The sequence below is a fragment of the Eurypyga helias genome, unplaced genomic scaffold (assembly GCF_000690775.1).
Source record: "Eurypyga helias isolate BGI_N326 unplaced genomic scaffold, ASM69077v1 scaffold43552, whole genome shotgun sequence".
In the NCBI taxonomy this organism is placed as follows: Eukaryota; Metazoa; Chordata; class Aves; order Eurypygiformes; family Eurypygidae; genus Eurypyga; species Eurypyga helias.
This window is the reverse complement of record NW_010238679.1, coordinates 6,438-20,587: the sequence shown is the minus strand read 5'-3', so window position 1 is coordinate 20,587 and position 14,150 is coordinate 6,438. Positions and strand designations below refer to the sequence as shown.

The following is a 14,150-nucleotide window of genomic DNA, read 5'->3' as shown; positions in this document are numbered from 1 at the left end:
TACGTGGGGCTACGTCACGTTGGTCACCAGGCAGACATCTGGAGGGCAGTAGGCGTGCTCTGAAAAGCAAGCCTACCTCTCAAAAAAATCTTTCTTTTTTGTGCATCTTACAGCACTTTGTGTGTGTAATAATGGCATTTTCTTTCCCATTCCCCTTTCTCCTTTGCTTGATCCCACAGGGAGGTCATAATTCTGTGATTGTCACCAAACTCTGTTGCAATGCAAGTGAGTGTGATGTGATAAATTCAGCATTATGACGTCACTTCGTGATCATCAACAGAAGATGGGGTATGTGGGAGCAAATCCTTGTGTAAATACGGATCACTGTGCTAAAGGATAGTCACGGTAAAAAGCCAAGCAAGTGTGAAAGCCTTTTCTTGAATGGTAATATATTGGCAGTGAAGGCTTTCTGTTTCTGTGCCACCCAGTGTTTCTAGCACTGACTGCTGCTGCAGAAGCTGCCTTGACACTTCATGTGTAAGTGTAATATACACTGTTGTGGTTGCTCACCGGTATATTACTGTTATACATGGAGTTTGATACTCATCTTTGGAGCTTTAGTGTTAATATGCAAAATACAAATATATTCGAGAGACTTGGGCTACAGAGAATGGGGAATTGAGTATATAATTATGTAAGTTCTAGGATATTAGTATGCCATAGGCATAAGCAGCGGAGAAGTGTTGATACTAATTCTTACTCTGCGTATCCTTGGCTGTCCTTTACATGCTGTGCAGATATGGTTAGGAATTTTAAAATGCTTTAACACGATTTCAGATAAATGTAAGGGTTTGTTTCTGTTGCATTGACTGGTTTCTGAATTTACAGTAACTAAAATATTTAAGATACTTTTCAGTGTGGAAGATTGAAAGAAAAAGAATATTACTGTATATATTTTAAGTTTTGCCGTTTTCTGTCGTTGTTACTCCTGAGTGATTGATGGAGGAACAGGAGAGGTTTGAAACCAGAAAAAAAAAGGAGGGTTTTTTGCAAAGCTATGGAGTTTGTCAAGAAAGTTGGTAACTGCCACATTTTTAGCCTGATTAACTTTCAGGTTGATGGTGTTCCATCAACCACCTTTTCTAATCCAGCAGTCCATACAGAGGTCAACATATGTGGTATAAGAGGGGACAGTGCAGTAAAAAGTACGGCCTAGTGACTGTTTAGCAAAGGTGGAGTAGTGTTAGCTGGGGGGGAATTCTGCTCAGGGTCTCGGGATGAGTGGGTTGAACAGGAGATCCATTTTACAGACAGGAAAACAGGTGGAGAAACTACCTGAGGTTTAAAACCAGAATGGGCACAAGAGTTTATTAATTCCCTGTTCCTAGTCAGGCATTTAGCCAGTGAGAGTATTTTGTAGTTTCTGCAGCATTTAGCAAACGTACCGTTCCGGGCAGCAGCGGTGAATTGGCAGTTCTTACCAAGTGAAAAGGGAAGTCCCCAGTCAGTGGGCTGGGGTGGTGTCTTTGCACAAAAAATTAGTGTTCAGTGTAGAACTGGTTTTAGGGAGTTTGGGGTGTGTTTTTGTTTGTTTGTGTGGTTCGTTTTTTGCTTTGAAACAGAAAGATAGCAAGTATTGCCGATAATATTCACAGCTTATTTGCAATAAACATCTTAAATCCTGAAGTTATTCTACCCTGTTGATCTTAAATGTCTGAAAGTCATTACGTTTCTTTATTAACAACTTTGTGTTTGTGCTGCCAATGATTTTATTAAGTTTTAGGGGAGGTTGTCTTCTTTTTGCTTGATAATGCTTTTATGGTCTTAAACCTTCAATACTGTAAATGCTTAGACACGTAAAATATTTGAATGATAGCAGTGTGATGTTGGGTTTTCTTTTTAGCTGTAAGTGCTTGCAGGACTGGGATGTTGGTGTACTTCCATCACAAAATACCCTTATTCCCATTGTTGTCTGAATTACTGTGTATTGAATTCAGTAAAAAAGAAAAATCCCTATAGCTGAGGGTTATCAGAACTTAAAGTGGTACTTAAGAAGCTCGAAAGAATTAAAATGTCAGGGCTAACTTTAATACTAGAAGGAAAAAGTTACTAATATAGGTTTCCTCCTGTGTTCTACAGTCTGTCCAGTGAAGATGCTGTGTGAGGCTGCTTTGAGATGCTAACAGGTATCTTGAACTTTTGGTTTTCCAGTGCAGCATCTCTAAGTAATATTTTGCTGTAGGAAAAGACTAAAATCTTGATTTTTTTTTTTTTAAAGCATTTATTCACCTCTCCCCACACCCAAAACAAAGCCCCAGCTGGTTTTATTTCCATAATGTCAAAGGTTTTCCAAGTAGAAATAAGTATAGCTTGTCCTGTATCCTTTAAAAAAAAATTCTCTCATGATCATCTCTTCACGATTAAGTATGCTCTCATTATTGACATGCCCTCATCTCCGCTGTCATTTTTATCACGTCTAGCAGTAGAGCTCCAAATTAATGTAAAATTGGGTTTTGACATACTTTAGCCATCTAGCTTACCCAAGAGGATGTGTCTAAACACATTGAGGAAAAACTGTGCTCCAAGAAGAGCAGTGGGGAAGACTAATCCGAAACACTTTTGTACTCCAGTTGAAACATCCTTGTGGACAGATCCAAAATGTATCAAATTGCCATATATAGCTGCTTTTTTTTTAAAAACAGGAAAGTGTCTCCTCTAAAGAGAAAACAAAGAAGGTTGGCCGTAGTCGCTAAAACAAATAGTCAGGAGGATGTTTGTGGCATTTGTACAATGTGGCTGCTTTTGATTCTGGAAGCCCTTTCTAAAAATGGAGCTATCACACATACATATTTGGAGTCACATCCAGCTTCTCCCATCCTGCAGAGAACATTTTTTTTTTTAATCTATAACTGGATCCCAAGTCCATTATTTAAATGTGTTTTTAAGGAAGAAAAATGCTTGAGATCTCATGCCAAATTAATTTCAGATGTTCCTGAATATTTAATGGAATTGGTCTGTGTTAACTTTTAATCGATCCATTTGCAGAGCTGTATTACAAACCCAGGAACCAGCAGTGGTAATCTGTGACCTGAAACCTGATCACAGAATTGTGATGAAATTTCTCTGGCATTGTGGACCTTCTTTTAATATTCTGATCTAAAGAGCTCAAGGAATTCATCCCTTAACTGAGCGTTCAGCATCCTTTCCATCTCCACACTCGGTGTCTGCGTGACCCCCTAACATAGTGACGCCCTCCAGCCAGAATTCCTTCACAATTTGTCAGTGTCACGACTTCGTGGCTGGCTGGCGGGGGCTGCGCAGAGTGCCAAGGGCTGTGCTTTTCCCCTCTCTGATAGCCTTCTTGCTCTTTCCTGTCCAAGAGAGCCAGGCTCTCCAGAGTCTGAATTCTGCATCATGGCACATACTGCTACCCATAAGGCTGTTGGTTCTGAAGCTGGAATTTCAGAGCCGTCTGACAGGAGTGTTGAGTGAGGAGTGTTAAATTGCTAGCAGCAAATTTCTACTCAAAAATAATCCTCAGATGGTCAAAATGCATTGAGATTCCTAATACCGTTAAACAGCTTCATGACAGTCAAAACACACTGGTCTGTCTAAAACCTCTTCTGCTCTCTAGAAAGTCGAGTGAAAATTGTAGGCATTAAATCTGCATTTTCAACAGCTGCTGTTCTTAACTGTATCTTTAATCCAGATCTTATTACTGCTACTGCAGTTGCTCACCTAGTCAAGTAACAGCCATGAGAAATCTGGAGGTTAGCAGTGCTCTAACAAGTTTTTGAAATGCAAAGAACAATTTGCACGATGCGATGTAATAGAGATCATCCTACTTAATAGCCTATTTAAATCCTTGACAACTTACAATAGTAGATCGCTTTCTTTTGAATCCGAAGTTTAACTTTTAACTTCTTCTGCATTGTAATTTTATAGGGAGAAGAAGTGGGTGACAGTTGGCGACACATCCCTAAGGATTTACAAATGGGTACCAGTAACGGAGCCTAAAGTCGATGATGTAAGTATCCTGCAGATGTCTTGCTTTTTTCAGGATGTGGGCGCTCGTGGTTGGGACGAGTCGAAAGAAATGTGCTCTCTGTTCTTTGAGCCTTGAAGCTAAGGCTGGTGTGCAAGCTTTTGAATAGAAGAGCTCTAGGGAAAATGTACCTCTGCGGAAAGTGATGCTGATGGGTCAGTGGGCGACAGTCTTCCTGGAGTCCACTGTTAAACATTTGGCTTGAAACTGATTTTTGAAACCTTTCCCTAATATAATAACTGGGAGGTGGGGAGGGAAAGCTAAGGCATCGATTACTTTTCCCCTCTTCCTGCCTGGTGCTTTAAAGGAAATTAGCTTGTTTGGAACTCTGTGGAGAATGTATTCTATCTGTGCATCACTGCTGCTTTGCTCAAAAATAGGTGCGAAACATTGAAGTAAGGGTAGGAAGATCCCATGGAACTGAGATAACTTGTATTAAGATGTCCAGCCCCATCTGTACAGCAGACATGCTTCTGGTGTAAGGTGTGCTCTCTCCTGATACACGTTTTGTGTATGCATCATGGTTATGTTCTTAGTGCGCACTGTTCGTTTGCTCTGTGTGGCATAAAAATAAGTGTAAAAATCAGAGTTCATAGGGCTTATGAACTGTTGTTCAAAATGAACATTGCTCTTGTTTTATAAACTGCGATGCAGTTATAGAGAGAAAACTAATCCGTGGTGCCACAGTAAATTATTAATACAATTGAATATACATCCTAAGTTCGCCACTCCTTCCCTGCGCTGTCATGTGCTTTTGTTTTACTTGAAATAGGAGTTAAGGCCTATCTGGGAGAAAACTACTGTGTTAATAAATGTGTAAAACGATGGTTTTTCAGACAAGACAGTGTTGTGATCTTGTCTTAGTCAAACTCCAAATTCAAGACCTACTTTTGATTAGTGTTGTTTTACCTGAGGTGGTTTCCTTCTGCACCTTTGGTTGTGTGCCACTCATTTCCTTGACTCTCAGAGTTGTGGTAAGCCTCTTGTATTCTTCTGATGCTTGAGCAGCACCTCTGTGAAATAACCCATTGTGGGTTGTGAAACCTTTCCTGGGTTCTTTACGCAAATGTGTTCATTCTTTCTAGTTGTAAAATGCTTGGTCTTGATTTTATTATATATAATACATGGTGGGGAAAGCTGTGCTGTCTGTGAGAGAGAGATGCTTAGGATATTTAGGCTCACAGCTTCTGAAAATAGTATTTCCGCAGTTAACCTGTGCTTGCATGATGGAACTTTGAAACAGACTTTATAGTGAGTGTCTGGGTGAATTTCAAGGTGACTTGTACCTAACGTCAGATTCTCTGCTAAGAAGAATGGGTTTACGTAAGGGTCCCTATGTGCAGAGTTTAATTGTATTTTTTGAGCCATCATCTATAGGTTTAGGTTCCAGATTTGCTGAAATTGGGACGCTCGTTGAAGATCAGTTACTTGTGTCCTACGGTCACATTCTCGTCGTTACAAGTAGAGGCCGTTGTGCAGCTCCAGTTGCTGCAGTCTTGATGTTGTAAGGTTTCTGTCTTTTTGCTCTGGAAGTTCTCAGAATTTGAAAAAGTGCATGTATTTTAAAAATACATACCAGGTACAGGTCATCTTGGCTATTTAATTTTGCTGTGGACGTCCTTTTATATCTGATTTCATCCCTCTGGGAAAGAGCAGATAGTATACTTGCTTTTTTCTAGGATAGCAGAATGGGATCTTTTTTACTGCTCTGTGTTTCAAATGGAAGTTGTCTTTGATTTTAGTGAATACAGATTAGATCACTTCCCCTCCTCACATGTTGTTCCTAAGACACTTTGACATTTCTTTGACCTAGAATTAGCTAAGCTCTTTCCTCCTCCTAGTTTTGCAATTATGTTGTAGAATACCACCACTTCGATTAAACCTTTTTAAAAAACTTTTAACCTTTTTAAAAAGAACTTACATTGCTTGCAGTCATTTTTCAATATTTCTCTTGTGGCAAAAGTGTCCTTTTTACCTTTAAAAGAAACCACAGCAAACAAACGGCCAAGAGAGATTATGTCCCCTCTTGAACTTCCATTTTGCAAGGGTTAAGAAGTCCATGTGCTTTCACCTTTGCTTCGTGTATTAGGGAATAAAATCTGAGTCCTCTGAAGTAAAAATACAATTTTGAAAAAAGTGTAATAATCTATTTAAGATAGAGGGAGAAGTCCTTCCAGATGTCACTTGTTGAATTTCCTCTGCAGTCTTAGGCAATATTCGGTCGTGGTTTTAGTTCCTTCCCTCGCTGGAGGACAGTCTTACCCGAACGGATGGCTTGCCGAGGGTTCTTCCTAGAGTCAGGCTTTTAATTGTCTTCTCAGCAGGCACGCAGGATCCTCCAAAAGCAGTGCAGCTGGTGCTTTCTCCTGTGAGACCGATTACGTCACCTCTTAATTGAAAGTGCTGCATCCCTCAGCAGACGCAGATTTTCCACGTGATGGATGCTACTGTCTCTTCCTTTGTTTTAAGGCTTGCAGTCCGTGCTGTTCGGTCACGAGCGTCTTGCGACCTGTTGTTCATGCAGGACTCTCTTGCTTATGCTCTTTGGTGTAGGCCAGTCTGATTTTTCTTAAGCCGTCTTCTAGTTTTAACGAAGAAACAGCCTTAGTTGTAGAGAAGGAGGAGTTCTCCGCAGTGTTGGTCATTGAGGAGGAGGTAAAAAGCTGTGCCTTCAGTGTTAAGATGCGAGATCTGTTACCATCCTGCTGTGCGTGCGTGCGTATTGTCTCCGTGTATCCGACAGGAAAGGGAGAGCGTACTGCGTTTTGTAGCGCGCAGGCCATGCAGCGAGCAGAGTTATGAGCTCAGAAGTAGCGTGGTTTCAGGAATGTTAGCCCTGCCTCTAGTCAGCGATGCTCTTCCTTTTTCCCGCTGTAGCAGGGGCTCTTCTGACCTTGCTTTCATAGCTCTTCGCATTGAGTACAGAGTTAGCAGCCAGCACCTCGCCAAGTTCTCCAACTCTGTTTCATCAACCATTTAATCATTGTGCTTCAGATTCCCTGCTTGTAGAAGGAGGGGTGGCACTGAGAACTTTGGTACTTCTTACAAAAACTGTGCAGTTGTTTGAAGATGAAAAACATGGTTAAGTCAAACCCGTTACTAGAATTTCTGGGTTAAAAATTTATATATCCTAGTGTTTTGTGTCACGAAGCATACAATTAGAGAAACAGCCCTGCAGTTTTGGGGATTAATGCATTACTGATAATGTCAGTTATTATTACATTGCCTCTATTTCTCACTTGAAATTAAGACAGATGCCTCCAGAATTAATAAGTGGGAAGAGTTTTATATTGCAGCATGGATTTCTCTTTATGGCGATAGTCTCATTTGTTTGTGGTACCTTCTGTTTTTCAGAAAAATAAGAATAAGAAAAAAGGCAAAGATGAAAAATGCGGCTCTGAAGTGACCACTCCAGAGAACAGCTCCTCTCCGGGGATGATGGACATGCACGGTGAGTGGGAGGTCAGCCCCAGTTACACTGCTATGAAAGTGTAAGCGAACAGCATCAAATCCTCCGTTGCTCAGAAGTATGGATAGCAGGACTGAATCAAAGTGAAAACAGCATCAGATATTCACTTGGTACCTTGGACTTCTCTTCTGTGGATGTACTAACAGTTGTGTACGTGCCATTTATATTTGGGCTGCGTATGCGGAAAAATTTGTCCCTGGAGCTAATAAGAAATTAAAAATAGAAACATCTGCCATTCAACATACTACACTCAGGTGAAGTAGTAACTCTGAGTTTGCTGGTTGAAGAATCAAAAGACCTGCAAAGCCTCAGTGGCACCTACTATAACTTGTGCAAGTTTTGTGCTTTTTAACTCTGCAAGTGAGTCAGGTCAAAAGAATTCTGCAAGAGCCAAAAAGCTCTGGTTCTGTGGTGTCTTCCCTCTGCTTCAGCTTGATGAAATTTCACTGGTTAAGAAAACATTTTTGGCTTGCCAGTCAGGCACTACTAAGGCATTTTTTTCCCTTCCAAGTGTGAAGTGTTGAGTGTTAACCTGGTGTTTATTACAGAGGAGCTTGCATAGCTCAGCTCTGTTTAATTTTTGTACCTTCTAGGTGTTTGGATAACAATTACGGCTGAGAATGCAGCACTACTTGAGCTGATAAGATGGGATCACTTTTTAGTGGGTTGTAAATTTTTCATTTCCGTTTTATTTGCATTTGTATTGCCTCCTGGTTGGTTTCTGCAGTGTTCACAGCAAGTATGGTCTTGCAGTTAAAGGACTGAGCAGGGTTTTCACACATCTGGATTAATTTTTCGTCTGTTTCAAACTTCTTAGCTTTTGCCTCGGTCAGATAATTTAATTTTCTTAAGCCTTGTTTTCTCCCATCTGTGAGGTGAATATACAGCTTCCTTTTTTTATCATACATCACTTGTGTTTGTACAACTTCATGATAAACTTAATCTGATCTGACTTGAGGCTGCTCTGAGGAGAGATGTCCCGTCACCAGCTGTGTGTTTCTGAAGTCCTTTGGATGTGGTGATTGTACAGATGCAAATTGACTGGCGTGCTAGTAATTAACTAATGATGTTTTGCCAGCTTAGTTTTCTTTAGGGAGCAGGAGCTTTCCCCTTGGTTACCCATGGCTGTTCGACTGGCTTAAACATTGCGTCCCGCTGCTATCCATAAAGTGTTAGCTGAGAAACCACTCTCCCTGGTTTTCACAGGAAGAGGGTACAGGCAGAATATTTCCTGTTAACTACGGAGACATGATCTGTGCTGCAGAAAGTTGCTGTGATCCAAGTTTTTGGAGGCCAGAGAATATTCTGGGCAGTTATCACTTCAGAAGCTATTGATACTGGAACTGGATGTTACGTTTTACCTTGATGGGGTTTTGCTGGAGTTTTTTTTGTGGGTTTTTTTGACCTTCAGGATACACTTCAAAAACTGCTCATCTGAATGTTGTAGTGATGGGTATTTGTAAATCTGCAGCATGAACGCTTAATTAGGCCTGTGTTATATGAACTGTAAAATGAGACTGTCGCTTCAGTTGATCTGGTTTACTCATATTACAAAATTCTGGGTTCTTTTGGAAGAGATAGGAGTAAAGCACTCTTGGTTTTATTGTATAGTGTTACTTAGAGCACCTTTTTGACGTTTTCTGATTTTTAGGAACTGCTAGAAAGCTCCTGTATTACAGCACAGGCTGCAAGAGCAAAAATTGTGCTGGTGTGGAAGCTGTAGTGTTAGTCTAAATGCTTGGGCTTGAACCCCAGCAAGCTAGATTATATCTTGTGTTGTCAGGGAATAATAGAGGAAAAATTTGGAAGAATTAAGGTGTACTTTTTATCTTGTCAAATTTAACTTTTAACTCTTTTGTTAACAGATGACAATAGCAACCAGAGTTCAATAGCTGATGCTTCTCCAATAAAGCAAGAGAACAGCAGTAATTCAAGTCCAGCACCAGAACAGAACTTGGCAGCACAAGCAGACGGCACTGAAGTAAAGTCTGACGAAACTCCGACAGAAGCGAAGGAGCAGCCTGGTTCAGAAGGTAAGCTGGAAAGACCATCTCAAAGCCGAACAAAACCCGCTGTCCTTAGTGTACCATTTATTTGCTTATCCACTTTAAGAACTGGATGACAACAGCTTGAAAGAGAAATGGTTCTGAATTCTCAGCATTTATGTGGAACTGGGCCATGTTCTCTCTTTTCCCTACAGCAGGAAAGGTCACATTGACATTCAGGGTCTTTTCAGAGGAAACAAACAAATTACTTGGTTTGTTGTTGTCATAACTTGAGTCTTGAAAGAAGACATCATTTAAAATCATCCTTAAAATGGCTGTAATCACACAAATCCTGGAAAGCATTACTTTTGTAGATCTGCGAGTGTTCCTTATCTAGTGTGAAAGTAAAATAGAGGTGAGATACTTTGATTTTTTTTTTGGTGTAAACTATAATGTAAGCTTTTTCTTTTTTCCTTAACCCTGCTTGTTATTCAAAAGTTAGCTCTGAATTCTGTCATAATTTTCTAAAAGTGTGACAGTATTGCACTGCAGTTGAGCACAGATGAAAAATACATGTGGGTTTAGAGTTTGTTCTGAACCTCACTCTTTAGGTGGTATTTTGGGTAATTGAAACATGCTCTGTATTTATATTCCTGGGAAGATAACTTTCTTCAGCCTATTATAACAGATAAAAGATGTCCTTAACACCATTCTAATGATTTGGTTGCAGAATTCTTCCCATAGCAAAGCAATTAAATTATGCCCTCCTAATGTAGTTCTCAGTAGATCCACTAACCAATTTAAATTTAGAGCTTTCATCTTGGTAATGCCAGAATGGTTAAGTCTGTTAAATATTGCCACTGTTAATTGGGGTTAAATTTTGTCAACTGAGTTGTCACCAAACTGAAATAAAGCAGAATGTCATATCCTTCAAAAAAAATCTGAATTAGCCTATTTGGTCACAGTAAACGGGAAGGATTTACTTCCTAGGTCTAACGTTGTCTGAACCTGCTAGTGTGAAGTTGTTGCATAGCACACGCTCCCTGACTAAACTTAGGGGAGGGAAGATCATAGCGAGTTCTCTGGATTAGTTCCAGAGCCACGTACCGTAAAATGAAAGGGAGAAGTAATGGAAACCCACACGTTATTAATGTGGGGTTTTTCCTATTGGTCACATGCCATATTAAAAAAGTTTTTAAGTAATTATTTCTTTTCCAAAGTCTTGACGATCGCTCAACCCCCTGGAGTTGGGACATCATTCACCCGCACAGGGTCCATGACCGTGTACGTCTCTCTGAAATCAGGGAGGTTCCCTGAAGCTAGGGGACAGTGCGAGTGGACTTCATAAAGAAAACAGCTGCACTCAGAACGTTTGGCTGTGTAAAGAAGTCACGGCAGGCACGGAACAGCTTGGGGCTTGGCGGTTGAAAACATGGATCCCCTTGCCCCAAGGCCGGCCGCGGGAAGGGAGCGCAGCAGCTGCCAGCCGTGCGCTGTGGAAGCTCTGGGCGTGTTTTTGTCGTGGGGAGGCGCTCCTTAGCTCAAGTTGCGACGTATGCTGAGACGTGGGCAGCGGAGATTGAAACTGAAATTCCTTCTGACCCTTGGGACTTGTTTCTTGACCAGTGTGAACATGCTTTTCTGGTGAGGCCTGGAAAGGAGGGCGGCTCTCTCCGAGTTTGCTGAATACGATGGTTGAGACAGCTCATCGGAGGTGTCACTTTATGTCCAATTCAGAGAAACTTGCAGAAGTGCTTGTGATGCTTTTTGTACAGTGCACCACAGAAATACCCGTTACTCGCTGGTTATTTCATCTTCGTTAACCAAAGTTGTCCAAAATATTTTTTGATCTTGCATTTCTCTTCATCCAGAATAAATGTTTCTTGGGGCAGGGACCTGTGGAGACCTCCCTTCATAAAACTTGGCTCCATGCATACTTCTGAGATTCATTCAAGTCAAAAAGGATTTATAAATGAGGTGAAAGGAAGAATGGGTTCAGTCCGTACACTGTTCTTGACATGGATATTGAAAGAAATGTAGCTGACCTTTCACAATCAGAGGGGTTTGGTTTTGGGTGGGTTGGTTGTTGTTGTTATTGTTTTGTTGAGTCTCTGCTTCTCGACATACTGTGATAAACTTCCAGGGATCTTTAACCCGTAAAGACACTGAAGTGCCTTATCCCCTCTTTGAGTGAATGGGTGCTTGAACCCCGAGTCGCCAGTAACTCTCAGAGAGGAAAGGGTGGTGCTTTCAAACACACACACAAACAAAAACCAACCCCCAACCGAGCCAAAAAGCCCAACCAACCAAACATGAAAATTGGGAGCAGGTAAGAGCTATAACAAGCTGAAAGACGTCTCCATAAATGTGCACCAGAATTCAAAATTCTGCATCCTTAATGGTGAAGCTAGCTGAATTTCTGAATCTTATCTTCAAAGTATTATCAAGGAGAAAATGTGGATTTTAAATATATGGCTGAATTTCCATTCAGATAACTTTATTCTCTCTCCTTGTCTACACAGTTTTAGCTCCATTAGTTACCACAATTCAGCCCTTTCTGGACCTGCCTTTTATGCTGGTGTGAAGCAGGTCAGCCCCTTTGTGAAGTCGACAGGGTTCTGTTAGAGGGATTGCGGGAGCTTAGCTCCCTCTAGGGACTGGCTCCAACAACTGAATTCCAGCAGGAAGGCGAAGCTCCTCCAGTGGCAGCAGCCGGTGGTTTTGGTCCTGGAGTTTAATTTATTACATTCATAGAGTTGTTACGTCTGGTGTCGTTAATGGTTACACGCCGGTGAAATACATGAGTTTGGAATGTTGCTAATGAGAAGGCATCCTAAAAGCTCCAGCTGAATGCTTTCGTTTGCTTGTTTGTTTAAAATTCTTTCTTGAAATTTCAGATACCTCTGATGAACAGAATTCACAGTCTTCAATGGAAAATTCCATGAATAGTTCAGAGAAAGCAGAAATTCAGTCCTCTGGAGAAAATGATATAATTACAGAGGCGTCTAAAAACTCTCAGGTAACTTTAAGCGCAAAAGCCCAATTACTTGGAATGTGGAAAAGTGTGTTGTTAACAAAAAGCAAATGTGTTTCTAGTTTTTAGCTTGTATTTTAGTCTCCTTTTTTATCATAGAATCATTTGGGTTGGAAGGGACCTTAAAGACCATCCAGTCCCACCCCCTGCCATGGGCAGGGACACCTTCCACTAGACCAGGTTGCTCCAAGCCTCATCCAGCCTGGCCTTGGACACTTCCAGGGATGGGGCATCCGCAGCTTCTCTGGGCAACCTGGCCCAGTGCCTCCCCACCCTCTCAGGGAAGAATTTTTTCCTGATATCCAATCTCAATCTCCCTCTTTCAATTTAACCCCGTTACCCCTTGTCCTGTCACTACAAGCCCTTGTAAGAAGTCCCCCCCAGCTTCCTTGTAGGCCCCCACAAGGGGAGGGAGGCCACTTGTGTGTTTAGACTCGTTTCCTAAGGTGATGACAGTACAGCAGCTGAAGAGCATTAAATGTACATGCGTCTGGTTTTGTGGCTGATTTGATTGGCTTCTTGCATTTCACATAATTTGAACAGTAAGACTAGATTGGTCTGATTTACTTCTCAGTTTCCTAAACCAGTCTGTCTCAGTTTTGTAAGGGAACATTAAAATTCCATGTTAATAAATTGCTTGGACCTAACCCACTGGACAGGCCCCTTTGAGGACCATTCAGTAGTAAAACACCTTCTGGAAAAGTAAATTCATCTAGCCCTTAGGGAAGTTAATTTTTGTAGATCACACATCAAAGCTGTTCCTGGGAATATTCCCTGTGGTTTTTAGCCCAGAACTCGAATTTTGCCCTCTGTCAGCAGTTAACAAGGGTCAAGATGTTGAGGTGAGATGTGAGCAGAGCAGCGGTTTCAGGAAGCGCATGTGCCTGGTCGCGTCACTCTCGTGTCCAGGGCTGCCTTGTACTTCACAGACGACACTCCGTGCTTTCTGCTTGATGCTTACGGTGCCTGAAATGACATGCAGTGCAATGGTAACGTGGTTGTTTTTCTTTCCCCCTCATTAAGGACTCTGAAGGAGTGCCACCTTCTAAAAAGATGAAAGTAGAGGCTTCCCAACAAAATATTGAAGAGATTTAGACTATAGATTTGCCTGGTCAGTTTTTCTGTAAGGTACATCAGTGGGCTTAATTATAGAACAACCTTACTTAAGCATCTTCTCTTGGATGAGGACAGAACTCCTAACTTTTCAAGTCACCAAGCAAAAATCCAAGAAAGCCTAACAAAGGTTTAACTTCTCAGACACTGAAAACTTTTTCCTGTGAAACAAACATTGAGAACTTTTAAATTACTGTCTCTGAAATGGTTGGAGTAAACAACTCAGGAGGGGTCTACGCACTGTTTCTAAAGTCAAAATTACAATTATGTTGCTGCTGTATTTTTTTTTTTTGTTGTTTTCATTTCTCTATTTAACATTGTAAGATATTTAAGGATGGTACAGGTCAGGTATTAGCTTTCATGTGAAGTTCATTGTTCTGGCGTGATGTCTGCTTTTGTTTTGTGCCTTGTGTTCTGAAAACAGTGCTAACTTTTAAAAGTTGTTTTGCAGCTGTCTCCTTTGCAGTGGCCTCTGTTTGTGTAATGCCATGTAGTAAGGCTTTTTCTTTTTCTTTTTTTTTTCTTTCTTTGGGTTTTTGTTTTGTTTTAAATTTTTAAATCCCT

General features: G+C 41.0%; 1 protein-coding gene across 1 annotated transcript; it reads left to right on the top strand.

The window, feature by feature from the left end:
- Positions 1-253: 253 nt before the first annotated feature.
- Positions 254-13,814, top strand: BCL7A (B-cell CLL/lymphoma 7A). The gene is made up of 6 exons (XM_010147927.1): positions 254-288; positions 3,886-3,967; positions 7,340-7,436; positions 9,320-9,487; positions 12,337-12,458; positions 13,497-13,814. Exons 1-6 carry the CDS (start codon positions 254-256, stop codon positions 13,566-13,568), a joined length of 576 nt encoding a protein of 191 aa, XP_010146229.1. The 3' UTR covers positions 13,569-13,814.
- Positions 13,815-14,150: the final 336 nt, after the last annotated feature.